Source organism: Dermacentor variabilis, chromosome 3, assembly GCF_050947875.1.
Source record: "Dermacentor variabilis isolate Ectoservices chromosome 3, ASM5094787v1, whole genome shotgun sequence".
Classification (NCBI taxonomy): Eukaryota; Metazoa; Arthropoda; class Arachnida; order Ixodida; family Ixodidae; genus Dermacentor; species Dermacentor variabilis.
Genome location: NC_134570.1, coordinates 91,838,170 through 91,864,424, shown reverse-complemented (window position 1 = coordinate 91,864,424; position 26,255 = coordinate 91,838,170). Strand labels below are relative to the sequence as shown.

The 26,255-nt window shown below is 48.3% G+C and overlaps 1 protein-coding gene across 1 annotated transcript; it reads right to left on the bottom strand.

The window, feature by feature from the left end:
• Positions 1–1,614: 1,614 nt before the first annotated feature.
• Positions 1,615–4,935, bottom strand: LOC142574049 (beta-1,4-glucuronyltransferase 1-like). Its single transcript, XM_075683225.1, has 2 exons — positions 3,799–4,935; positions 1,615–1,817 (listed from the first exon to the last, which is right to left on the bottom strand). The coding sequence occupies exons 1-2, from the start codon at positions 4,681–4,683 to the stop codon at positions 1,620–1,622; spliced, it is 1,083 nt and encodes a 360-aa protein (XP_075539340.1). The 5' UTR covers positions 4,684–4,935; the 3' UTR covers positions 1,615–1,619.
• Between the last annotated feature and the right edge of the window lie 21,320 nt (positions 4,936–26,255).

The following is a 26,255-nucleotide window of genomic DNA, read 5'->3' as shown; positions in this document are numbered from 1 at the left end:
CATTTCGATGGGGGCGAAATGCGAAAACACCCGTGTGCTTAGATTTAGGTGCACGTTAAAGAACCCCAGGTGGTCAAAATTTCCGGAGTCCTCCACTACGGCGTGCCTCATAATCAGAAAGTGGTTTTGGCACGTAAAACCCCAAATATTATATTATTATTAGCCTTCGCAAGCGAAATTCCTTCCATGCGTTCTCCCATACCAGACCTCGAGGATCACGTGACGCATACGTCGGGCCCCGCCTTAATTTTTTTCCCTAGCTTTTTTTTTCTGAGCTGCGCATTTTCGCCGACGGCGTCGCGCGAGAGCGGTTGTCTCGTCCGCGCAGCGCATGATTTTGCGCGCTGTGCACAATGAAACATGACTAGCGGTATAATTCAGTGCTACACGAATACTGAGGCAGAACAAGCGGATCGCAGAGCGGGGTCACGCGCTGGAACTATGTAGAAGATGGCATAGTTTCGGTAGCTGCTTACGTGACCGCACGACCGTGGGAACAAGCAGACGAAGCTGAAGTACATCTCTCTTGTTTCAGTGCGAAGTAAAAAAGAAAAAACAAACGACGCAGATATACCGTTTGTGTGTTTTATTATTTCTCTAAACTTCAATTCGTCCATTCAAGCAACAGATCGCACAGATAACAGATGTTGCCTCGAATAATTCTCGAAGTAACATGTCACCACAAGCAACGTCACAATGCGCACACGATTACGTAGGCGCAGGAGCCCGACTACGTCCCCGTCCCTCTCCGGGCGGATTGGCCGCGAATGAAGAGGGAAGCCGCATTCGGATTGGAATTTCAGGCCGTTCCGCGACGCGTAGCGATGGAATTCTTTGCAAACACGGTCGCTGGCGCGCATTGTATGCTCTGCGCTTGTCAGCTCAATATATACGATGCTCGACTCAAACGCGTCCCCTGACGTTGTTTTCCCAGCATGGATATCGCGTCTTCTGTAATCCCGCTTCGCCCCTTGGCTAAGCGCTGGGGGCAGTCGGTGTGGTTGCAGCATACTACAAGAGATGGCGCAAGTGTAGGGTCGGCGTGTGAACAACGCGGCTACTTAACACGAGCGACAGTTCGTATAACTGGGCTTCGTCGCGCTTGCCTGCGAAATGCGCCTGGCACGTAAGATCCTGTACATATCAACTCTCGTAGAGAACTGCACCTTTCCTGCAGTTGTCACAGCTGAAGCAGTGGTCTGGCACCCGAAAAAAATAACACTCGCAGCCGCGAACTTCAGTCATTCCTTGCTGCAGAATGCTGTCCTCTGCTACTACATCCCGAGCGTACTTTCGCAAGCACCCGCTCGGTGGCCATCAGTGGCGCCTGTATAGTCGGTGCACCACGTGCATATAGGAAGCGCCGGCTTTCTCCGATGACGCCATAATTAGAGAGCACAGGTGCTTCTGTTGTTTAGAAAGTGTTGGTATATGAGTCTGTACTGCGTAATCAAGAAAACTAGGACACGCACGGTGCAGCCATTACAACTGCTTTATATAACACGAAACATAGAGGCGCTTTATAGCATGCATAATACACATTTCTATGTGCTGCAGGAGTTCCCAAGTACTCACAGGCACGCAAGCACGAAAATACATGCACGTACCGGACAGGGTTGCTAACAGTCCTTGACAAGCGATGGGTACCGGGACCGGAGGCGTTTCGTGGCGCGCGCATGGCGCGCATTGTTCTTTCGCACAAAGGGATTTATGCGCTTGTTGTCCCTGCCAGATGAGTGTTTAATACCGGGTGCGTGTACCAGGAAAGCATTGTCCAGGATGTGAAAGTCGTAGCCACGTAGGCACATTTCGTAGTTCTGGTAGAAAAGAAAAAAGAAAGGGGAGAGGGTTACCGCTTTTTATAAGGCTGCTCTGTGAAGCAAAGGACACTCCACAAATAAAGTCACACGCAATTGGCTTATCCTAAGGCTCTGCGGACAAGTGGAAGTTCGTGAACAATGTCCAAGCGAACGTACTCCTCCTGCTAGCAGCTTGCGCGGTTTCACTTGCAATTGTCGTCGAAAGATTACAAGTCATGGGCTGTGAATAAAAACAGAAAAAAAAACGAAAGAAAGCTGGATAAACCTACAGCTAGGCGCGCAGCCTAGTAGTCAAGGGCGGTATTCTCGGGGCAGCAATTTTGGAGGTAGTTTCACATTTCGGATGCATTCGCGACGCTCGGCAATGTACACGTCGATGCATACGGCAGACAGCGCTCTTGGCACAGTGCGAACATGGCGAGCTTGGCACAGCGCCAGTAACGCTCAGTAATTAAAGCCAGTAACGCCATTACCGCTCAGTAACGCCTGTAGCTCTCGGGCGCCACCATAAATATTACACCCGAGAATACCACCCCAGATTTCTATTTGCGCCCCATAAACTTCTGAAGCCGACTGCACATCTCGGCACTCGCCTGGCATCCTTCTCTCTTTCACTATACTCTACAGCGAATCGTGTATGCCGATAAATAACGAGAGCCTCTCTCTTTTCTCAGGAGTGAGGACGGAGAGGGGGCTTTCCCATTTTGCAGCACTGATCCTTACGTGGAGCTTCCACGGCTTCCGCTCCGTCGGCGTCGCGCGATCAGAGGCGGACATCGAAGCAGCTACTTATTCTGGTTCAGTCAGTTCTCTGGTAAGGTGACGCGACGCGTAGCTGTCGCTGCACGGCATGGATTGGGCGGGGAGGAACAGAACCGCAAGCTATTGGGGCAAGCAAGGAGGTTATATATATAACCTCGGTTCGGATGACAGCGACCAGACGTTCGGGTTCCGTTTCCAAAACGTATCGCCAACTTTCTCTTCGCCTTAAACGACGCAGTATGGAACCGCATTTCTTCACAGTCACGTCAACGTTCCTTAGAGTGAGTAAATTTAGCTTGCGTACTTTAAGAGGGAAACATCGTCGAGAACGCGACAAGCTCATGTTCACGTACTTCCACTTTATACAGGCTTGGATTCCATGCAGTGCCAGAGCGGCTCGTCAAGTTTTCACAAAGGCTGCACAATGGAAAAAGAATCACAGGGGGCGTGCTGTGGCATCCCTTGTTGTCTTTGCAGTTAGATCGCTCTATAAACCGTGTCAAAGAAGTAGATGCCTAGAGGAGTAAGCCTACCCGTTTCCTCGCCCATCCCCCATTGTGGGTGAGTACACGCCATGTTTTGAAGGAACAATGACAACAAGAACAAAAGATCGTCAAAGGAATTTTACGGCGATAATATAGAGCACAGAGTGTGCCACTTCAAATACTTTTTGCAATTAATATTGCGCGAATTGATGCCAGGTTTAGCGCACAGTAACGTGTTCGCAGTGTCCTGCAATTAGCTATTAGCTATCGTCGCTGTAGTTATCAGTGTAGAATGTAGAAAGAAAACCTCATGCGACAAAGTCATTTGGTGGAGTGAAACACGAGCCCTTCTTTGCTTTAGGGTTTTTCCTAGTTTCGGTGCGTGGAAACACGGGAAAGCTTTCAAACAGGCTACGTTTGGTACTTTCGACTGTCACACTGTAGACGGGTGTCATGACGAATTTTGATCCACGACCATCCCTTTGTAAACACTGGCGCTCCTGACAGCTGGGAATGCAACGCCAACCAACCATATGAAATAGTAGCTGAAAGGGCGTAGGTTAATCGTCACATTAGCAAAACATTCTACACAGGTCAAAAGCATAGAACAAGGCGAATATTGTTTTATGTTAGACCCGATAACCTTGCCAACTTCAAGTGGCATGGTAACGTCACCGCGAAAGATCGGTCGTCATCCGCGCGCACCACTGAAAACGCTGCGTCTCCCATACCTGCGCCATTTTGTCCTTCCTGCTCTCCCAGGTGAGCTCTTCCGCGTAGAAGGGATCGTCGTTGGTACCGATATGGATGGGCTCCCAGAGGTCATTAGAGCGGTCGCGCTTGGTCGTGGTGAAAATGCCCAGCTGGTTCTCGTCGGCTGGAACGTAGTTCACCCACTCCTCTCGCTTGGGGAACTTCTGGCACTGGTCGCAGAGCCACTTCTGGAAGAAGATGGCCGTCTTGTTGCGCAGCATCCCGACCAGGGCTCGCTTGGTCAGGGGCGGCCGCTGCTTGGCTTGCACCTCGAAGATGGGCAGCACGAACACCTGGGGCGCCCCCGCTTCGGTGGCGTTGCGACGCCGGCGCTCGGCGACGAGGCTCAGGAAGCTCGGAATCACGTTGGCGCTAGGGTACAGCTCAATGTCCGAGGCGAGAACGTAGCGCGTGCGGGCCCGGCGCCGCGCAAGGTTCCGGAGCACGTTGATCGGGTAGGTCATCTTGTGCGCCTCGCGGAACTGCGCGTACTCGCGCCGCATCACGTCCGAGGCACACGAGCCGTTCCACGACCGGAGAAACGCCGCCGAAGAAGAAGTCTTGACCTTGACTGCCTTCGGCGGCGCGTGCGCTTTGTCAAACACCACGTGCCACGACACGTTCGCGCTAACGCACGGGTCGTCGCAGTGGCGCAGGAAGGCGATCTTGTCCAGCGCCACCGCGTAGTCGGTTCCCGGCGCGTACACGGCGACCGAGACGGGCCCTTGCCATCGGGAGCACAGCACCGGAACGTGCTGCAGGAACTCGTGAGTCGCCTGCGTCGTGAGGGTGACGCTCTCGTCAAACGGCACCGAAAGGTCGGAGAGTACGAAGTCCTTTTGCGCTATGTACTTGGGCGGCATGTTTTTGCTTGGCGTCGAGATGATCTTGCTGCCGTGGGCAGTGTAATTGCTGATCCGATCGAGATTCGCTGCATTCGGTGCGCGGCTGGCGACTTGCTTCGACTGTCGGGGCTTCCTGATCTGGAGCCGAAGCTTGGTGACTCTTTGCGCATTTTTGATGGGCTTTGGTGGAATCGTGGCACAAATGTCCGAAATATTTCGTCGCGATCGATTGGCACCAACAAGCGCACAGGGTTTCACGTCCGTTCGAAGTATCTGAAGATAGGCCATATTAGACAGGACGAACAGACCGCTTGCGATGAGGAAGGCACAATATGCGACGCGGAGCTTGGTCTTGCCGCAGTTTGACATCGCTGCACTCATTCGAAGAGCTGTGGCAACAGGTTCTCGAGGGAAACAAGCCGACCAACCTTACCCACTTATAGAACACAGTTTATACAAAGCCTTTCAATTCAGGTGACGCCCGCGCTGCGTCAGAGGACTCTCGTTCAAGGAAACGTAGATGCTTATCGCTAAATACCGATACTTTAATTATGCCGTGCTCATCGCTGAATATTGGATGTTTTTATTACCTAGCTAGGGCGCAAGATGCTCGTTGTGTCTCCCAGTTGGCAGACGTCGAGCCCTGCGACAAAAATCGATTCGCACCATACGTATCGCACCCACAGGAAGGACTGGCAATAAGCAGATAAATAATTCAAAATGAGAGCAGCTGTTTAAACTCAGTGTCAGGGTGCATTAATGGATTCGCATGATTATTTAAGATTGGTCCTCTGCAGGCCTCATTTAACCACCAGGCGCTCTCGTCCACCGATTACATTTCTCCTACTACGTGTTGTCCTGTCAGGAAGGAAGGACGAGCACGAAGGATTTCCGAAAATTTTACTAAATATGTGCGTCGTGTATTAGTTCCGATACACAAGTTCACATTACAAGGAGGAAAGTATTCTTCCTAGACATTATATTGCTGATCGTTTTTAAATAATTAAAATAATTAAAAATAATTTTTTCTTCTATAGGCTGTGGAGGAGAGTCTTTGGATAGAAAACGGCCTCTCTCAGGCATAGGCAGCATAATTTTTCTCGAGTGATTCAATGAAACTTGATCCGCCGTGGTTGCTCAATGGCTATGGTGTTAGGCTGCTGAGCACGAGGTCGCGGGATCGAATCCCGGCCACGGCGGCCGCATTTCGATGGGGGCGAAATGCGAAAACGCCCATGTACTTAGATTAAGTGCACGTTAAAGAACCCCAGGTGGTCGAAATTTCCGGAGTCCTCCACTACGGCGTGTCTCATAATCAGAAAGTGGTTTTGACACGTAAAACCCCATAATTTAATTTAATTTCCAATGAAACTCATGCCGACAAGTAAACGCAGATTTAGCACGCCACTTGGTTTTAATAGATCAGGAAATGTTTCGCGGTGGAGCAAACCGTATGCGGCTAACTCTTGAAATCGAGACTACAAGGGAAACAGGATCGGCCAAGTCACTGCCATGTGGGCGAAGGAGGCGCCAAATAAAGACGAGGTCGTCGACCACATTGCGCGGCGATCAGGTCTCCCTCTCAGTCAGGACCGCGGGCAGCATTCTAGCGCGATACAGACGCACTGGAGATGTCTCAATGCCCTCACCTCATATGATGACGCTCTCCAACATCTTCCCGTCCATGCCTTACAGTTGCGAGAGGAGAGCTGGGCAGCACCGCTCGAAAACCTGCGCCAGACTCGGTGGCTGCTCCTGATGTGGCAGACGAACGATGGCACCCACTGCCATTTCGCCACCAGGGAGCGCCAGGTCCACGAAGGAAGACGGCTCGGACCATATTCGTCTTATTATAATGATGATGCTCATCTGCTGTGGCACTAACCCATGCGCAAAGGGTAATTTACTAAGAATCAGGGGGCGGAAGCACACAAAGGAGAAATAGATATTCTTATGTTCAAGATTTTTTTGAAAAGAGGGAATCGGCGACACGACAGAACATGAGCCACGATGGAACCGCATAAGGAGAAATAGATATTCTTGTGATGGGATAACTTTATCTGGAATCTGGCGATTGGGAGCCCCGGGCCTAGGGCCACCTAGATGGCCACTGGGAGCTGCCGCTCCCGTGCGGCTTCCTTGGCTCGCTGGACGGCCCAAAGTTGGCCTTGGAGTTCTGAGCTGAGCAGCACGGCCGACCACCCCGCCCGTAGATTTTCCGTGGAGACTCCCATTTTATCTTGGTATATTTCACATCCCCACAGCATGTTTTGAAGGGTGGCTCTAACAGACTTGCATAGCTTGCACATATCGCTCTCGTATAGATCGGGGTAGAAATTTTTTAGTTGCACGGGACTCGTATAAGTTTCTGTTTGTAGTCGCGTCCAAGTAACGGACTCAGCTCTGTTCAGTTTAGTGTGAAGCGGTGGTAATACTCGCCTCCGATTTTGATAGAATTTGGTAATATCGCTAAATCTCGTTAATATATCTTTTTCTCTCCAGATTTCCTCCTCCGCGTTCTCCTGACCGATGAAAGTCACTCTTTGCTCAGCTCGGCGAGTAAGACCTCGAGCTTCGCGGTGTGCTACCTCGTTAAGGTTGATTGCGGGAATGCCTGGAGTCGTATGCGCTGGGAACCAGAGCAATTACCTGCCGTTCTTCTCTGCGTTGGAGAATTTTGCTTCATTGACGCTTATGATGTGCCATGCCTCAGGAGAGATCCTACCTTTTGCATAATTTCTAATGGCCGCTTGAGAATCGGTAATGATGCACTGAGTATAGGTGGAGACCAATGCTAGTGCAAGGGCTACCTCCTCTGCTGTCTCGGAATGTTTGGCATTAACTGATACGCTTGTAAGGGGCTTTTGGGTGTGATCTACGATTACTGCTACGTAGCTATTTCTGTGTGGGTATTCAGCCGCGTCTACGAAGGTTGCTCTGTCGCCTGATCCAAAGCTTCGGATCATTTTCTCTGCTCTACTCTTGCGTCTGCCGTCGTTGTAACCTGGATGCATGTTCTCGGGTATATTTGGTACTATGAGTTTGTCACGAATTTCTCTCGTTATCGTCCTCTTTTCCCCGTATAGATTGTGGTAATTAATTCCTAGTATGCTTAGTATATGCCGTTCCGTTTTGGTTTTGGTTAGTCGTTCTGCCTGAGATGTTTGTTGTGCTTCTATGAGTTCGTCCAGTGTGTTTTGGAGTCCTAACATCTGTGCTCGTACTGATGGGAATCCCTAGTGCTAGTTTGTACGCCTTTTTTTATCAGGTTGTTAATTTTAGTCTTTTCAGCTGCAAACCAATTGTGGAAGGCTGCTATGTATGTGATCTGACTGATTACGAATGATTGTATCAGCCGTATGATACTTTCTTCTTTCATACCCTGGTGCTCGTTAGTAATTCGTTTGATCAATCTCATGGTGTTAGTTACCTTTGTGTCTAACTACATTATGGTTTCCCCCTTTGTGCCTTTGTTCTCGATTACTAGACCCAGCACCTTGAGCTGGTTGACGAGTGAGATATTCCGCCCGTTCTTGGTGTGTAGCTTGATTTCCTCATGAGCCTTGTTTCTTTCGTATCCTTTAGGAGGCCTGCCCCTAAGTGTGGGGCGGTACAAGAGAAGTTCAGATTTCTCTGCAGAGTATGTGAGGCCTGTTCATATGAGGTGTTCCTTTACTGTGTTAATTACAGTCTGAAGTCGTTGTTCTATTGATCGGTCGCTGCCATCACAAGTCCAGATAGTAATATAGTCCGGCGTAGATTGTGCTGTTCAGGGACTCCATGTGATTTAGTTTTTCGGGGAGTCCCATCAAGACATGATTAAACAGCATCGGCGAGATGACAGCGCCTTGCGGCGTGCCACCCCCCATGTCGATCTCGGGCCACGTGAGCCCTCCGACGGAGATGACTGCTTTCCTATCTGATAGGAAGCTCTTGATGTAGTTACACGTCCGTTGACCTAGTCCTATTCGTTCGATGTTTTCCAATATGGTTGTGTGGCTGGCATTACCGAAAGCCTTTTTGAGATCAAGGCCCCAGAGAGCCCTTGTAGAGCGCGTTGTATAATCGATTATCTGATGCTTAAGTTGGAGCATCGCATCTTGTGTCGAAAGGTATTTGCGAAATCCTATCATTGTAGCTCGGTATATGTTGTTATCCTCTAGGAAGTTATCTACTCTGTTGAAAAAACATGTTCCATTAATTTTCCGACGCATTATGTTAGGGAGATTGGTCTGAGGTTGTCGATCTCAAGCTCCTTATCAGGTTTAAGAATGAGCGTTATCGTCGCTTTCTTCTATTGAGCTTCCCATCCATCCATCCATCCATCCATCCATCCATCCATCCATCCATCCATCCATCCATCCATCCATCCATCCATCCATCCATCCATCCGTCCGTCCGTCCGTCCGTCCGTCCGTCCGTCCGTCCGTCCGTCCATCCATCCATCCATCCATCCATCCATCCTCTTTACTCCACTGTTCTCAGCGAACTAAGTTATGTACTAGCTGTTGACGTCTGGTCTAGTAAATAACCTGAAACACTGGATATGTGCCACATGGTATGTTGCCAATAGCAGACGACTTATCCTCCATAATTACATAACATAAACATAGTGATTAACATCTCTACCAATAGTGAATTTCTCATCACAAATTACAGAGGCACCAGCACGTTAATTTCTAATCGCATTAACGCAGATAATCATCAGTAAAGGAGGCTTTCTGCCGTACTTTTTTAGACATTGTACAATAATAGTGTACAAACGCAGCTCAAGTTATTTTTCTTTTTAGTTCCTTTGACGGCCGAAGCGTTTGTAGGAAAGGTCGACCGGAAAGGAAGCCTGGCGTAGTGTTCCTTCGCATAACACCCTGTGCTGCAGAGCTGCCGAACTACAAGGAGCAAGTGAGAGTTTGGCTTCTGCGCAATGCAAGCTTTATCCAATATCATAATTACCGCGACCAATTAGGCGTAAATACTGGAGCATAGTGTTTCATTGCTGAGCTAAGTGTACACCTATTTACGCTCCTATTTACTCAACATTCTGTGTCTGTAAAATCGCAGCTACTGTTTGAAATCGTTAAGTAAATTCTGTGCACCATATACAAGAGACGGACACGGACATGCACATGTGCATGGTCACGGAACACACGCTAGACCAACACATAAATATTATAGCGCGAAGCCTGCCATGCAGAATTCTGCATCGTCAGCGTGCACCGTGTCACTGTACAAATATTGCGACCGCGTCTGTTCCCCTAAGGCCGACATGGCACAACGGGCATTAAGCCCAATTTATTATCCATGGCCACACATGGAAAATACACGAGTCGGTTGGGGCACTTAAATTGGTAGAGCAGTAAACGAGGGATCCAGTAGAACTGTGATTGTTCCGCAAATGAATATTCCTCTATAATTCTTCCATAGCTAATTCAAAAAAGGCTGCTATAGTCGGATACAGCTCAAGTCTACAGTGAAGCCCCGCCCACGCCCTCATAACCACCAGCGACTGTTCATCCGCGAGGCTGCAAATAATTCGTACTTCAAACTTTTCCTGTTGCCCAAATCAGGTGGTAACCACACACACAAAAAAATTATTGGCGCGTAAATTTATACGTTCTCCCTCGCCTATAATAGTGGAATGGCGAATACCTAATTCTTTATTGAACTGAAATAAAATGCTTGCTTCGCTGCAACTATGCAGTATATTGTCAAGTTGCACTTCAGTAGGCAGTCAAGTTTCTTGAGTAAAATGGGCTCAGCAGTGAAATTAACTGTACCGCAAACTTTTGAAGATTTAATTAATTATGGACTTATACGTGCAGAAACCATGAGGCATGCCATATAGTGGGGACTCCGGATCACCTGGGGTTCTTTAACGTACACCTAAATCTAAGTACCCATGGGTGTTTTCGCCCCAATTGAATGCGGCCGCCGTGGCCAGGATCGGGATTCGATCCCGCGGCCTTGTGCTTCGCAGCGCAACATCATAGCCACTAACCAACCATGGCAGGCAGACTTTTGAAGAGTGAAATGCTCCGACTCCATGCACTTTGTCCATGCCTGTTGCACACCTCGTTGCTTCCGTCGATGAAAATAATCTTCAAGAACAGCAGACGCTCCGGTACGATTTCATTTGGAAAAGCTCGCATGACGACGATTTTGTTTGCTTCTGTGATTGGCTGGCGGAGTAACACAACCCCGCGTGGGCCGTGTGCCTTGGTTGTCAAATGCTGTTTTTTTTTCCCCCAAGTTGTATGCTACCAAATAAATCTTTGTTTTACACCTTCGCGTTTTTAATTGTTCTTGGCAGTGTTCGTCCTGCGCTTCTTTCCTGCGCGAGTCCATTTGATGTAGTTCCTTGTTTGCCTAGTAAAGGAGAGGTGTATCTCACAGGCGTACCTGTGAGATACACCTTACTTCATTTCTCTTTTGCGGGTTTACGCGTCTTTATGGCGAATGGCGGGCGTTATTAACATTTGTACTAGTAAAGCTACTCCCCCCAGTTTGCATAGAAAGGTTACTTTGGGTTGCTCCCCCCCCCCCCCCCCCCCGAAAAAGAATCTTTGGTACGTGCCTGCACGTCAGCGCTTACGTGCGCGGCGTGAGACGATCTTCACACTACTCCCTCCTAATGCGATTCGCAGTCCCATAGCCCGTTGCCGCATTTTGATGCCGATGCGCAGCTCTAGAAGTGCGATTCAATGCGCCGGAATGTCGTGTTCATGTCATGCCTCTGTAGGAAGCGCCAATTCTTTCAGATGACGTCAAAGACAGAGTGCGCCATGTTTCTATTGATTAGGAAGCGTTCGTATGAGTCTTTAGTGCGTAATAATAATAAAATAATAATAATAGCGACACGGAGCTGCCATTAGACCTTTTTTAATAACACACAACATAAAGTCGCTTCATAAAAACATATATAACAGACATTTGTATTAACTACACGGCCTTCCCAAGTGCTCACATGTGCTCAAGCGTGGAAATATGCGCCCGCGTATCGGACAGGGTTGCTAACAGTGCTTGGCAAGCGCTGGGTGACGGGAGCGGAGATGTTTCCTGATGCGCGCATAGCGTACTCTGTTCTTTTCCACCAATGTCGCCCTCTGTCTGCCGTCGCTGGCGTTGACCGTCTTGATGCCGGGCGCGTGCACCAGGAAAGCGTTGTCCAGGATGTGGAAGTCGTAGCCGCGTAGACACAGCTCGTAGCTCTGGTAGAAAAGAAGAAGAGCGTATACATAAATATTGCCTTTTAGAAAGCTCGTCCGTGAAGCGATCATATCACTGTAACTAAGAGGCTGGCGTTGACCGTCTTGATGCCGGGCGCGTGCACCAGGAAAGCGTTGTCCAGGATGTGGAAGTCGTAGCCGCGTAGACACAGCTCGTAGCTCTGGTAGAAAAGAAGAAGAGCGTATACATAAATATTGCCTTTTAGAAAGCTCGTCCGTGAAGCGATCATATCACTGTAACTAAGAGGCTGGCGTTGACCGTCTTGATGCCGGGCGCGTGCACCAGGAAAGCGTTGTCCAGGATGTGGAAGTCGTAGCCGCGTAGACACAGCTCGTAGCTCTGGTCGAAAAGAAGAAGAGCGTATACATAAATATTGCCTTTTAGAAAGCTCGTCCGTGAAGCGATCATATCACTGTAACTACGAGGCTGGTGTTGACCGTCTTGATGCCGGGCGCGTGCACCAGGAAAGCGTTGTCCAGGATGTGGAAGTCGTAGCCGCGTAGACACAGCTCGTAGCTCTGGTCGAAAAGAAGAAGAGCGTATACATAAATATTGCCTTTTAGAAAGCTCGTCCGTGAAGCGATCATATCACTGTAACTACGAGGTCTGTCCTAAAGGTACGTGTAGTATACGTCTAGAAAAAGCATCACTTTAGATGCCTTCAGACACATTCATTCGGTCATCTTGAATATATATACTTCTTATTAGACACAATGCACTGGTTCCACCGCTTTCTTCCGTTGCTGGAAGCACCCTTGGAAGTCCTCTCCTCATAAGCGCTTCAGCAGCGATGTCGTTCCTTTTTTAATTTTGTCTCACATCCCCGAAATGCCGGCCCAGAGCATCACTTTTCGGGGGGGGGGGGGGCTAAATTCGGTGAGTATAGAAAGTCGTTATAAAGGAACGCAAACAAACAGGCGCAATACACCTAGACACCACAAGCTTTTGCTTGAGCTCCTTTACAATACCTACCCACATCCACTAACTAGCCCAGCTTTCTACTCTTATGGAGTAGGGAGACTGTTCCGGCACAGTGATGGGAATCGTGTGCCAAAATTACGCACTATCAATACAGAGCGCGCAGGGCCTTGTCATGGCGCAGAATCCATCGTCTCTCTTTTCGGTAAATTTGGTCGCACACGGAACACATGAATTCATACGGTTCAGGACTTCCACGTAGGGAGCTGAATTGACAGTTTGACCTTCTGGTGCAAATATGTGGTGCACCATTCCATGGTAGTCAAATACACGAGCAACATATAGATGATCTTTGGTTTGTTTTCCGTGCTTCCTTTTTTTTTTTTTCGTTTTGTGGCATGGAGCATTCCTCACCCCCCCCCCCCCCCCTTGCTCTTCGATTTCAGCTCGATGCCACATTCGTAAATCCAAGTTTCGGCTCCCTTAGCAAACAATTCGTCGCTACATTATTTACTCGCAACTTTAGCTCAGAAGTTAGCAGTTACAGCGCCATTTCCAAATTTTCAGTCAAAATCCGGTAGACGCACGAATTTCCCAAACCTAGCTCTTCTGAAATCGTTCCAAGAGTAATCGATGGTCACTGAGCATTAGAGAAGAGACACAATCGATGTTTTCCTCTTCGAACGAGGAGGAGGGGTGCCCTGATATTGCATCATCCTTTGGGTCTTCGAGGCCTTTCCCAAAAAACTGGACCTATTTGCACAGAGTATTTTTTCCTGTAGGGCATCATTTTCATAGGCCTTTTCCAATATTTTATGAATTTACGCACCAGTCTTCCCCAATTTCAAAAAAGAAATTATGTCGATCTTTTATTTCGTTTGTTCGTCTTCATTTCGATAGTGACTAAATATGTATTGCACAGAAAGTGCACGCATAAAATTTTGCCCTGTCATAGAGCAGGCCGGCTTGTACTAAAGATCAACAGGGTCCTCCCTAGCAGAGAAAGTGAAAGAGCGGTGCTGCTGCAATGTCACCCACTTTTTTTTTGCCGACTCACTGCGTGAACATTTCGGACAGACCACGAACATATAATGGTGGGAGCAACTGACATGTCCTAAAGTTCGATCGATGAGTGAAACTGCGTCCTTATAGTCATTCTCGACCCTCCTACTAGCAGCTTCCGAGTATTAGCGTGCAATCGGCATCGAAAAATTGTGAGTCAAAAAGGAAAAGAAAGAGAGAAACAAATCTCAATAAGTCCATAGGTGGGCACGCAGCATGGTATTAATTTCCCATTGCGCCTCATAAACTTCTGACGCCAACTGCACGCCCTAACGCCCACCTGGCTCCTAGAAGAACTATGGTCAGGGCCACAGTTATGCATGGTGAATGATTAACGCGCTCTAGTGCATGTGACACTCGGACACGAAGAAAGGGCAAAGGCTATACTGTTGTTGTTGTTGACTCGAAACATTGGACAAGGGCGTTTGTCCAGTGCCGTCTTCGTCCTTTCTTTGTGTCCGAGCGTCTTATTTCACAGTAGCGCGGCTGCAATAATTCAGAATCCCCCCTCCGCCTCACCCACTCCATCAGTGCAACGAAGGCTACGGCTCGCCTCAGCCAATCAGCAGCCAGAGTCGGCTCGCTGTTCTGAGAAAGGAGAGGGGCTCGCCCACCGCGCACCACCGGTCCTTCCGTGAAGCTTCCGTTTAGTCTCAACGTCGCACGACCACAGACAATGAACGAGCTCTTCATTTCTTTCCGGTTCTCTGTTCTGGCTGGCTGAAGCGACCCGCACGCAGCTTCTTTTCTGCAGTGCACCAAGTCGGTATAGGGACGGACAAAAGGGCAGGCTGGTGGGGGCGACACGAACCTCGTTCGATAAATATAATTTCGAGAAATTTCTCAAGTCGACCACAGAGTGACCTAGTGGTTCTGCGAACTGCAACGCGAATGCGCACCGAGTCGTGGTTATAAATAGTTATAAAATTATGTATAACGAATCCAGAAGATGCGTTCTCCTGTATATATATGCGCGTACCATAGTGCGCCTGCTCCTAAATGTTTCCCAATGCTCTACAAACGTGGCCGACCGGCCGCGTGTGTAGGCTTCCTGAGGCACTGACTGCATTTTCTGCATGCTTATCATGTATTGTGTACGTAGGTTTTCTAGGCCTTATATTTTAGCATGAAGTTAACGTTTCCAAAGCGTCTCACCAACTTCCTGTTCGCCTTAAACAACAAAGTGTGGGCTATATATTTTTTCACAATCGCGTCAACGTTCCTGAGAATGAGTAAATGTCGCTTCTACGCTATGAGGGGAAAATAACGTGGAAGACACAAGAAGAAACTGAATTTCAGACAATTAAACTCTGTATAGGCTTAGAAAATTTGGTGCGCTAAAGGGCAAAGTTCCCGCGGGGGCCGCATAGCAAGCGAAAATGAATGCGAGGCCACGTGTTTGCAGTTCGAGGGCTTCCGCAACTGTTTCAACCAAGCCTGTGGGAGTACGAAAGTCCATAACGGCATTTTACGGCGCTAACATACAGCATGGAGTGTGCCACCTTGAATACTTGTTGCGAATAATATTTGGCGAACTAGTGCGGAGTTTTGCGCACAGTAACGAGTTCGCTGCCACCTGTCATTAAATATCGTTGCTCTAGTTATCAATGTAACATGCAGTAAGAAAAAGCATTCGGGTCAAATTTATTTGGTGGAAAAAACTAAGGGGAGCCCTGTTGTTGGATTTTCCGTAGTTATGGCGCATGGAAACGGCGGAAACCTTTCGGAAAGACCACGTTTTGACACATTTCGCTCTTAAAGGGACCCTGAATCACTTTTTATCGAAGTCGAGAACTGCATTTGACGTAAAAACAATATTTCAGAAATACTTGGCCGAAAGATGTACTTGAATGCGTTCAACAGAAGCGGAGTTACAGGCAATCGAAGATCGCCTGTGATCCCATTCGCGATGCTTGCAGTCCTCCTTCAATGCCTTGCACTGCGAAGGCCACAACGCAACGAGGTGGTGCCAACAACGGTCCGCCTACGGTACATTACGGGGCCGTGGAGTTCAAATTCGATTTTAGATGCTAACATACACAACACAACATTGTCGTGAGGTTGCATCCATTTCTCTGGATATACATGCCCAGAATTCTGATTTCCTCCACCTTGGGAACCTCATTTCTGTTTACGAAAACATTGATGGGTCTGCTGCTCCCAGCGTGTCCCCTTTGATGTTTTGGCTCAATGATTAACAGCTCCGATTTCTGTGGCGAGCACGCCAAGCCTCTGCTGGCCGCATACTCTTCCACCATATTCGCCGCTATCTGTAGTTTAAGTTCGATGGCTGCGTCACTCCCACTGTTAACCCAGATGTTGATATCATCCGCGTACATGCTAAATTTAATCGACTTAATCTTATTGAGTTCCGCCGGGAAACCCCTCATCGCTATGTTGAATAAGAAGGATGATAGCACTGACCCTTGCGGGGTCCCTTTGCTCCCAAGTGTGATGGCAGGGGACTTTACATCCAGAAATATTATATTCGCCTCCCTCTGTGACAGAAAGCCTTTGACGTATGCATATACCCTGTGTCCCACACGTATACCTCTTCGAGGCCTAGCAAGATAGTTTTATGGCTAACGTTGTCAAATGCCTTGGTGAGGTCGAGGCCTAGGATCGCTCTGGTGTCAGTTGAGTCGTATCGGTCTAGGATATCATGCTTAAAACACCCAAACCACACGACCAATCCGGAAGTGCTGCCAATGCGTTGTCAGAGTTCCGGTAAAATCCATCACTGCTCGGCGGATCAATTAGGAGGGCTCCTTCGCGGAGCCACTCGATACCTATTGACCAGTGGAAAAGGCAAACTTGCACTAAATTGACCGGTAGAATTCAATTTCTTTGCCACCGAGCGAGAAAGCGTGCTCCAGATCGACCAGTTGAATTCCCCATTATATGCACGTGTATACGTCTGGTCTGGTGTCGTCCTCGTTATGCTATTCTGTGATTAGAATTAAACGACTGGCTACTTCGCTCTCTCATGCTGCCGCTTCACTGTTTTAAGACGAAGAAGATAGGCTTATAAGAAGAGCAAGAGGTGTGCCTCAGGGATCGATCGGTACTTTCACCTGTATTATTTAATATTTTACTGAGCAGAATCCCCGTTCACCCTGGTGTCAGTACCTACGTTTATGCTGATGACATTGCCTTTTTTGGTATAGTGACATATACTCTCTTCACGAAATTTTGCAGTCGTATATAAGGGAACTGGAAGGCTGGCTGGATAGCTTACACTTAAACCTGAATGATAATATGTGTACTATCCTTGTTTTACCCGTAAAAGACCATATACATATCGCTTAATTATCACCTCGAAGATAATGCACAAGTACAGTCACTCAAGTACCTTGGAGTTATTTATAACGGAAATCTTAACTGGCAGCCGCATATTGAATATATTGCTACAAAAGGAGCTCTTACAATGGACATTTTGCGCAAGTTGAGCATTCGAAGAGAGGTATGCGAAGAAAATCCCTTTTGAGGGTTTATAAAATGTACATTATTCGAGTTTTAGAATTTGGCTGTGTTTTATTCTCAGGTGTTCCATCATACAAGCTTCGGCCGCTAGTTTTATTCGCTGTCCAAACATTTCTGACGGAATCCAAAGGAATGCCCTGCTAAATTATATCTTTTTATTTTTGTACCTTTAGATTCATTATTACTCATTCGATATGACTTTCCTGATTTTATTTTACTAGATAATTCTACGCTATTCAATGCTAATTCCACAGATATTCGGAAATGTATGCTCCATAACAATGTGGAATAATGCACCCATTTCTTGGCCAATCCCCCATCGTGGGTGGAGCCACACACGTAATAGGCAACAACAACAACAACAATCTGCGGATCTCACGCTCTATGAGAATTCATTGGTGCTTGTTGGTGATAATAACCATCAAGGGATGACGACGCCGGAGCGACGACGATGGCGTGCCGACAACGGCGTGAGCGCAACGTCATGCCGATGGTATCACGACGAAGTATTGACAACTTTGGAGCAACTGCGGCTTGACGACGCTACATTGACAACGACATGACGATGGCCAAGTGACTATGCGACGACGACGGAATGACGATCATGGGATGACGACCACGTGACGACAACGTAATGCCGATGCTAGAACGATGCCGATGGTATGACGACAAAAACATGACGGCGAAGGTGCGACAACGATGACGGAGCTGGAATTTCGATCACGGCATAGCGGCAATGGGATGACGATCGATGCTACAGTGACTACACTGGTATACTCACGATGGTATAGCGATACTGGAATGGCGACGACTGTATGACGTTGACGGCATGACGACGAAGGCGCGACTGACTGTGTTATCACTGCGACAAAATGTCGACGATGGCTCCACGGCGGCTCTGTGAAGCCGGATTGGTGACGAAAGAGTGACGTTGAAGGTATGACAATGACGGCTCGAAGATGTCCTCGAAGAAGAGGACAATAACATGACAACGCAGTGACAGCGTCAGAGTGAACACAAGGAAAGTATGACGATGGCATGACAACGAATGAATGATCACGATGGCGCGAAATCGATGTAATGACGACGATTCGGCGTGATAACGACGGTGTGTTGCCCTTGAAGCTCACGTCCGCTCTTAAGTGCATCACCTGCGGGTCGTCTTAGTATTCACGTTATCCGGTGTTTGTTTGCACAATGTCCGGTACTGGCCTACTATGCAAAGCGGTCTCCAGCAGCCAGCAGGGATGACAAATGAACGACGACGATGACGACGACGACGACGACTGCATTACTTCCCAGTATGCGACTACTTCTCAGCACGCTCCACCCTTGGCGGGCTAAAACCACGGATCATCCTAGTTCCAGCTGTCCTCTTTGCCAATTTGGTGCCCTGGAGGAATCACCAAAGTATACTAAATGAGGACATGTTGTTTACGCTTAGTACTTGCAGAAATTCTCACGTCCGTTCACCACAATTCTGTGGGTATGTTTCACTGCACAACGCGCCCGTATTGCGGTGAAGCCACTACAAAACGAAGGCGCGATCCTTGTTGGAGTGCAGAGACCAACGAGGAGCCCAAGGAAACAAACATTTCGCTTGTATAACATATTTAAATTGGCTACCGTGTGAAGTATGTAATGGTGTACAACCCGTGCGCCTGGCAGGGGTTCTACAATACAGTATATTTGCTGTATATGGCTCTTCTAGGTTCCCAAAGAAATGATATAAGGTAACTCTACGGCCGGCGTGATGTCAGCGCCACCGCTCCGGTGTCTCTGCCATCACTCAGATAGTTACGTGACCTTCGAGATCACACCGGTGCAAGTTGAAACCTCGGAGGCCACAATGATGAAATGCTTCAACACAGATCTTTCAATATATTTCCCGCAATTTCGACAGTATCTTATTCGATTTATTTTCCTTCTTTCTTTTCTTTCTTCTTTTTTTCAGTGTAAATTTGTCAATTTGCTTTTCACCTCTACGTCAACAGGTCTGTGGTACAATTTCACTTTCTAGAGAAAATATTTGTGACAATGTGTGCTTCCATGTGTGCCTGGTTATGTGGTACCCTTGTATAATAGTTGCGCAGGGACTGTATTATTTGCAACAAACATCACGCAAGCGTGGCAAGTTCTTTTTTTCTTTTTCGATGCCGAGCAATTGAGCTCGCAATTCGGCTATCGCTGTAATATCATACTTGAATTACTTGGTGGCGTAAATACATGTAAAAAAAAATTATTCTGCAGACTAGTTTGAACGATACTCGCGGACAGCTTTATCTGGCAATCACGGAAAAGCTACAAAATTTGCAAAGCGTGCACCAGTAAAGGCGCTTCCGACACACTATGATTCATACTGATTACAGTGATCGATGCAAATGCTTGGAGGCTAAGTTAGCAACTCTACTAGGGGTGTGCGAATAGTAATTTTACAGCACAAGCTGTTATGGGCTCATTCCAATAGCCGTTTCGGTTGCCGATGATGTATGTAGTAGATATCGCCTTGGATGTGGCAAAAAAATAAAAAAAAAATAAAACCAAGTTCCTGCCGGCTTCGCGGGCCTTCAGCATGTAAGTCAGCTACTCTACCACTGATCCACGCCATGTTTTTTTATTACCAGTTACGAGGATCACAGAACAGAAATACATAAAATCAGTCAAATGCTAAAAACACTTACCCGCATGCAGCGGAAAAATTCCCTATAAACTCGTCCCGAGAGAGTTACCCCTCAGGGAGCTATACTCTCTCCACTACTATCTAATGTAGGTATGAGAAAGCTAGCCCTGGAGCTAGATAAACACCCGAATCTCGGCTGTGCGATATATGCCGATGACATCACGTTCTGGGCTCACCACGGGTCCTACGGGGACAAGCAAGAAACTCTTCAGAAGGCCATAGACGCAGTCGTGGAATACGCGAGGGCGGCGGACATGGCATGCGCACCCGAAAATTCGGAATTCATTCGGGTGCGTGCGAAATACGCAAGAAAGAAGGACTGGGTGCCACTCACTCTAACTCTCGACGGGGCGCCGATTCGTGAAGTGGAGACACTCAGAATATAGGGGATGTGGATACAGCAGAACGCTGGAACATCCCACACCCTTCAAAAACTAAAGGCGGTCGCAGGAAATGTGGCCAGAATGATACGGAGAGTGGCAAGAAGCAGAGACGGCCTGAGGGAGAGACCATCAGCCTGGTTCACGCATTCGTAATTCGCCGAATCACATACGCCCTTCCGTATCAGGCCTTAATTGACAAACCAGGAGAATATACATGCAGACACAATAATAAGAAAAGCCTTCAAAGCCGCCCTTGGTCTTCCCGAATGCGCTAGCACAGTGAAATTCGAGGGACTGGGCCTGCACAATACTTTTGGACGCGTACGCAGAAAGAACGACTTTGTTCTTCAACTCAGGGCAGGGAAGTATTGGCGAGGTTAGGCTTTCCCCTGAGACCCCAGCATTGCGGAGAGGAAACGGCACAGATAGACCGCAATGTTCGATCGCACATCGCGGTGGCCCCAATTCCCCAAAACATGCACCCCAAGTACCATCCCGGACGACGCAGAGCAAGGGTAAAGACTCTTCACAAACGTTTTGGCATGGGACCGGGAGTGTATTATACGAATGCCAGTCGAGTCAGCTCAGAAACTTTCACCATAGTCTCTACATGCAACAACAACATAACAACGGCATCCTTCAAAACCACCTCGGCATGCGTGGCAGAGGCTGCAGGCATCGCCTTGGCCATTCAGGACGCCGAGTGCCAAACCAATTCGGCTGTCAAATTGTCCGACTCACAAGCGGCTTGCCGCCTGTTCCTACATGGAACGGCACCCAAATCAATAATCAAAATTTTAGGCACTCAACTAGAGGGGCACCACACTATCGTATGGTGTCCGGCACACGAGCGACTGACAGGAAACGCGAGGGCAGACCGTATTGCTCGGGAATTAAACGTCCGAGCAACGGCATGGCCTAGCGACGACCTTCCACCGAATTCTCGTGACATCCTCCTACAGCAAAGGCAGGAGCGGAGACGTTTTGGACATTCTCAGACCGATTTAAACAGCCAACAGAAGAGGGACTGGCGTCGTATTCAGACGAATACGCACCCCAACCTGCACCACCTACACAGAATACACCCCACGAGGTTCACTGACGAGTGCCCGTGGTGCACAGACACACCCACACTAAAACACATCACATGGGAGTGCCCCAGGAGGCCTCCGCTCATAGACAGCCCCATATTACACCAACATCCACTAATGAGGAATAGGCAGTGGGAGGCATGGCTTGCGGACGAGGGTCGGGAGAGCCAGTTGGCTCTTCTGGACCAAGCCCAGCGAGCCGCTCGTGCCAGTGGGGCCCTGGAATAGGGGCTCCAACCATCGTGCCTTATTTTATTTATATGCAATAAAGTTTTTACTCTCTCTCTCTCTCTCTCTCTCTCTCGTCCTAGTGCGCGAGAAGACGCGCGATCTGACATGCGCGCCGTGTAGCGTCATTTTGCATTACAGTTGCATATTATTAGACCACGTAGAACGCCATGTAGCAGATGCACATGTAGGGTTACAAGCCACCTAAAGAATGTTTGAGGAAGAAAAATTAGTTTAAGGAAATGGATACAAGAGTGCTAGAAAAAAAATATATATATTGTGTAGCTGATTAAATCAAGCTGGCTAGGTGACTATGTCGCCGCCACGTTTCAAAGGGGATGCCAATAAATCGTGATCACCACCATCATTAGCATCGTATCGTCCCACTTGCCTTGCGATGTGACGTGTGTGGCGCGTATCGTCTATACGTGCGCCCTTTGCATTGCAGTTGCATAGGTAATTTGGTACAAGGTAGACAGAGAAGTCTTCAGGAAGCAGAAAGAATGTTATGGAGATGTCTAAATATTGATGTAATGAATGAAAAAAAAACATGTATGGCGTACCTGATTAATTCAAGCAGGCTACGTGACTGTTGTGCCGTCCTGTTTCAAATGGAATGCCGTTAAATCATCATCATCATCATCATCATCATCATCATCGTTTCGTGCCAAGGGAGACGCGACGTGATATGCGAGCCGCGTATACTAGCATCGATACGTACGAACTTTGCATTATAGTTTCGTTATATTCCACCAGATGTCCCGGCATGTAGCAGTTGCATACTGCTCTTGCATACTGCGTGTGGCTGGACCTGGAAAAGTGACTATTCGTGACCACCTCGTTTCGAAGGGGATGCCAATAAACCAACATTATTATCATCATCATAAACAGCAACGTACCGTGCCACGGGTTAAGGCATGGTTAAAGTTAAGGCAAGGTTAAGACGCCACGTAGTCTCGATACCTGTGTTTACTCTTCGATACGCGTAATGGCGCCTCCACGCAAGGTACGAACCGCTGCTGAAGAAGCGAATCGTAGAGCTACGCCCAGTGCTGCAACCAGGCATGCATCGGGCTCAGCAGACCGTTGTGCAGAGAGCAGGACAAGCTGCAGCTCGCCATCGGACGGACAGCTCAGATCGTTCTCGTGAAAACGACGCGAAGAGACCTCGCCACGAAGACCCTGCAGTGCGTGGTGCCGAAAGTGGAGATCCTATGGAGCCGCACCTCCAGCTTACGCTGCAACTGTCAGTACGCATAGTTGGGCGAGTGTCAAGGCGCAGTTTCGCTGTGCGTGTCTTGTCCTCACCTATCGTCATCGTCTTATAAGCGCATTTTAACCATCGGCTGTGACTGTGCTAAATGTGTCACGCAGGCGTGGGACTTCTTGATACCAAATCGAATAGGAATTAAATAGTGCCAAAAGCGAAGCGAATCGAATAATTTCCGAATAATGAACAACTGTTATCACAACATAAAACGATGTTCACATGCTAGTATTTTGAAAGTTAGCAAATTTCTGCCTTTACATAGTACGTTATAAACCATTGTTTATTAAAAGTACGAGACGCAGCAATAGTAGCAAACACGTAGTTTCTTCGCATGCACTGGACTCTTCGGAGAACACGAATGAATGAGCGAGTGAGTGAGTGAAGAAACTTTTATTGCAGGTCCGGCGAGGACGCGAACTCGTCGCGCACCCGGCTAGTCCCACGTCGGGACCGGCAGGTCTAGCCCACCGGCCCGGACGCGGGCACGCCGGACAGCCAGGATTTGCTTTTCTAGAGCGGGGCTACGCAGAAGCGAGTCCCACTCCTCCTTGATGAACTTGGGGTATGTCGACCCGCACTCCCACAGAATGTGTGCTAGAGTGGAGGTCTGCCCGCAGGAGGGGCAGGCGTCGTCGCGATACACGTCTGGGTAAGCCTCGTGGAGAACGGACAGACACGGATACGTACTGGTCTGCAGAAGCCTAAGCGAAACGGCTTGCGCCCTATTCAACTTGGGGTGAGGGGGTGGAAAGACCCTTCTAGACAAGTAGAAGAATTTAATAATCTCGTTGTGAGTAGCGGGAGCGCCCCTGTGGCCGTAGGGAGGAGGGGAGCCGGTGCTTCTTGCAGAGGAAAAGCGGTCGACGATGTCACGCGCAGCCTCGTGAGCAGACTCATTGAGGTTCGGGGAAGCACCCTCGACCGACCCTACGTGAGCTGGAAACCAGTGGATTGAATGATGCGTGAGAGCATATCGACTCGAGCTGCTAAGAAGACGAGCAGCTTGCTTGGCGATGCAACCCTTCTGAAAAGCCCTAACTGCCGTTTTGGAATCGCTATATATCTCGGACCCATGACCGTCTAGCAGGGCGAGGGCGATGGCGGCTTGCTCGGCGACTCCGGGGTCTGAAGTGCGAATGGAGGCGCAATTGGAAATCTTGCCGCTGGAGTCGACCACAACGATGGCAAAGGTCTTCCCATCGCTGCACTGCGCGGCGTCGACGAAGCTTGCTCTAACGTCTCGTTGCTTGATCTGTTTGAGGATGGCTGCTGCTCTGTTAATAGACTGTAATGTTAATACTCTGTAAAGTATGACTACCTAAGCAACATAGCCTTCTCCACTACGCAAGTTCTCATGTTTTATGCCTATATATACTACGCCCTTGGAGGGGAAAGCTTCCCGTACTTTTGCTCCACTTCTATGTTTAATTGGGTGCAGTTGACATTTTGAAATATTCACAACGCATTCGAAAAGATATTTGCACTTACGGATAGAGACTTCGATTCGAAGACCGAACCGAATAGGGCACTACACGATTCGTTATTTGAAAGTTTCGAATATCCGCACGCCGCTAAACTCTACTATCTCGTCTTTGCCGTCGTTTAATATGCATTATTGTGAGAGTTTTATGCAAAATATAGATAAGCTACTGTTTCCTTCAATATATTGGATTAACAATCATGTGCTACATCGTCGCGTACGTATGTACAGACAGCGCGCTATAAAAATTTGAGTCCGGGACTCTATTTGCGCTATACATAGGCGCTCAACGCTACTAGCTGTGCTTCCCCCAGGGTACTGGTAAAATACACGTGAAACCAGTTCATGAAGTACGTATCGAGTAGTGCCTTCAATTTTATCGCGATAGCATTAAGGGCCCCGTTTCGCAAAACACCTGATGGCACCGTCGGACGTCGCTTGGCGAAAGCTCATTCCGAACCACAACCACGCAGGCCCTGTGCGTAACGCAGATGCATTACCGAACTAATTGATCTCCTCCAAGAAAAATACGTGAGAGAAATCGTAAAGTACGACCTAAACACAGCCTACAGAGGTGATAGCGTCGGAGTTTAATTTGAATATACCAGAAAACATAATTCAGTTACGCAGAAATTGAAACCCAAGCCGCATTTCCGAGCGGCCCGACCGTCTCGGTCCCGCCGTGGTTGCTCAGTGGCTATGGTGTTGGGCTGATGAGCACGAGGTCGCGGGATCGAATCCCGGCCACGGCGGCCGCATTTCGATGGGGGCGAAATGCGAAAACACCCGTGTGCTTAGATTTAGGTGCACGTTAAAGAACCCCAGGTGGTCAAAATTTCCGGAGTCCTCCACTACGGCGTGCCTCATAATCAGAAAGTGGTTTTGGCACGTAAAACCCCAAATATTATTATATTATTATTACCCTCTCGGTTCGTTGCAACAACACCATCGTGCTCTCCTCCGCGCAGCCGCAAGAAAGCCGCGGTTGCCGGGAAGCGTGCGTGACAAGCAGTCAGGGATCTTTGAAATCTATCGCGTTCCACTCTTACCCCCGTATTCAGAAATGCATCTTAACGTGAAGCCCACGCTCGACTTGACTTGTCGTGAACGCACCAAAAGAAACGCAATGAGCATCTTGGGCGCGTTCGCATCAGGCGTCATTTATATCAAGTCAAACATGAGCTTCAAGTTAAGATGCATTTCTGAATACGGCGGTTAAAGGCAAAGCTTAAGCGTCCTCCAAATTTTTTGTTTCACATTTGTGCTGTTGTCGTTTACTGTTCGCTCACGAGTTTCTTTGTGTACTTACCCGAGGCACTTACATATTGTTGTTCCTGGTGAGCGTGAGCATTACTTAGCATGGCGAATGAATTTGACAGTATAGGATGCGGTTTTCATTTTTTTACCTTCTTATGATTTTACGATGGCGTCTACCTGATATGAAAATTCCCGAAGTAGCACCTATAAACAAATGGTCTCCAATATATTGCTGGTAATTATAACGTAGTTGCGTTATAGTTGCGATTACTACGTCTTGTAGTCGGTGAGTGGGCACGCTAGTAACAGTTACTTTCCTAGGTTCCATTAATAAATGTTGCTACTTTCTAAAGCGAAGCTTTCTTTGCCTTTTCTTTCGACTTTCCGCTGCTGCCCGTTGCCGTCCTGTCGAAAAGCTCTTGCCCTCCCCCCCCCCCCCCCCGAATGCGTGTGTGATACTGAAAGAAATTGTCACCACGACGCTATCGTCGTCGTACCATTGTCATCCTTG

Excerpts from the sequence above, each read along its gene's own strand:
- LOC142574049 (XM_075683225.1), bottom strand. The coding sequence starts at position 4,683 with ATGCCGCCCAAGTACATAGCGCAAAAGGACTTCGTACTCTCCGACCTT. Across the intron at positions 1,818-3,798 it reads GGAAGGACAAAATGGCGCAG|AACTACGAAATGTGCCTACG; the intron begins GTATGGGAGACG and ends CTTTTCTACCAG.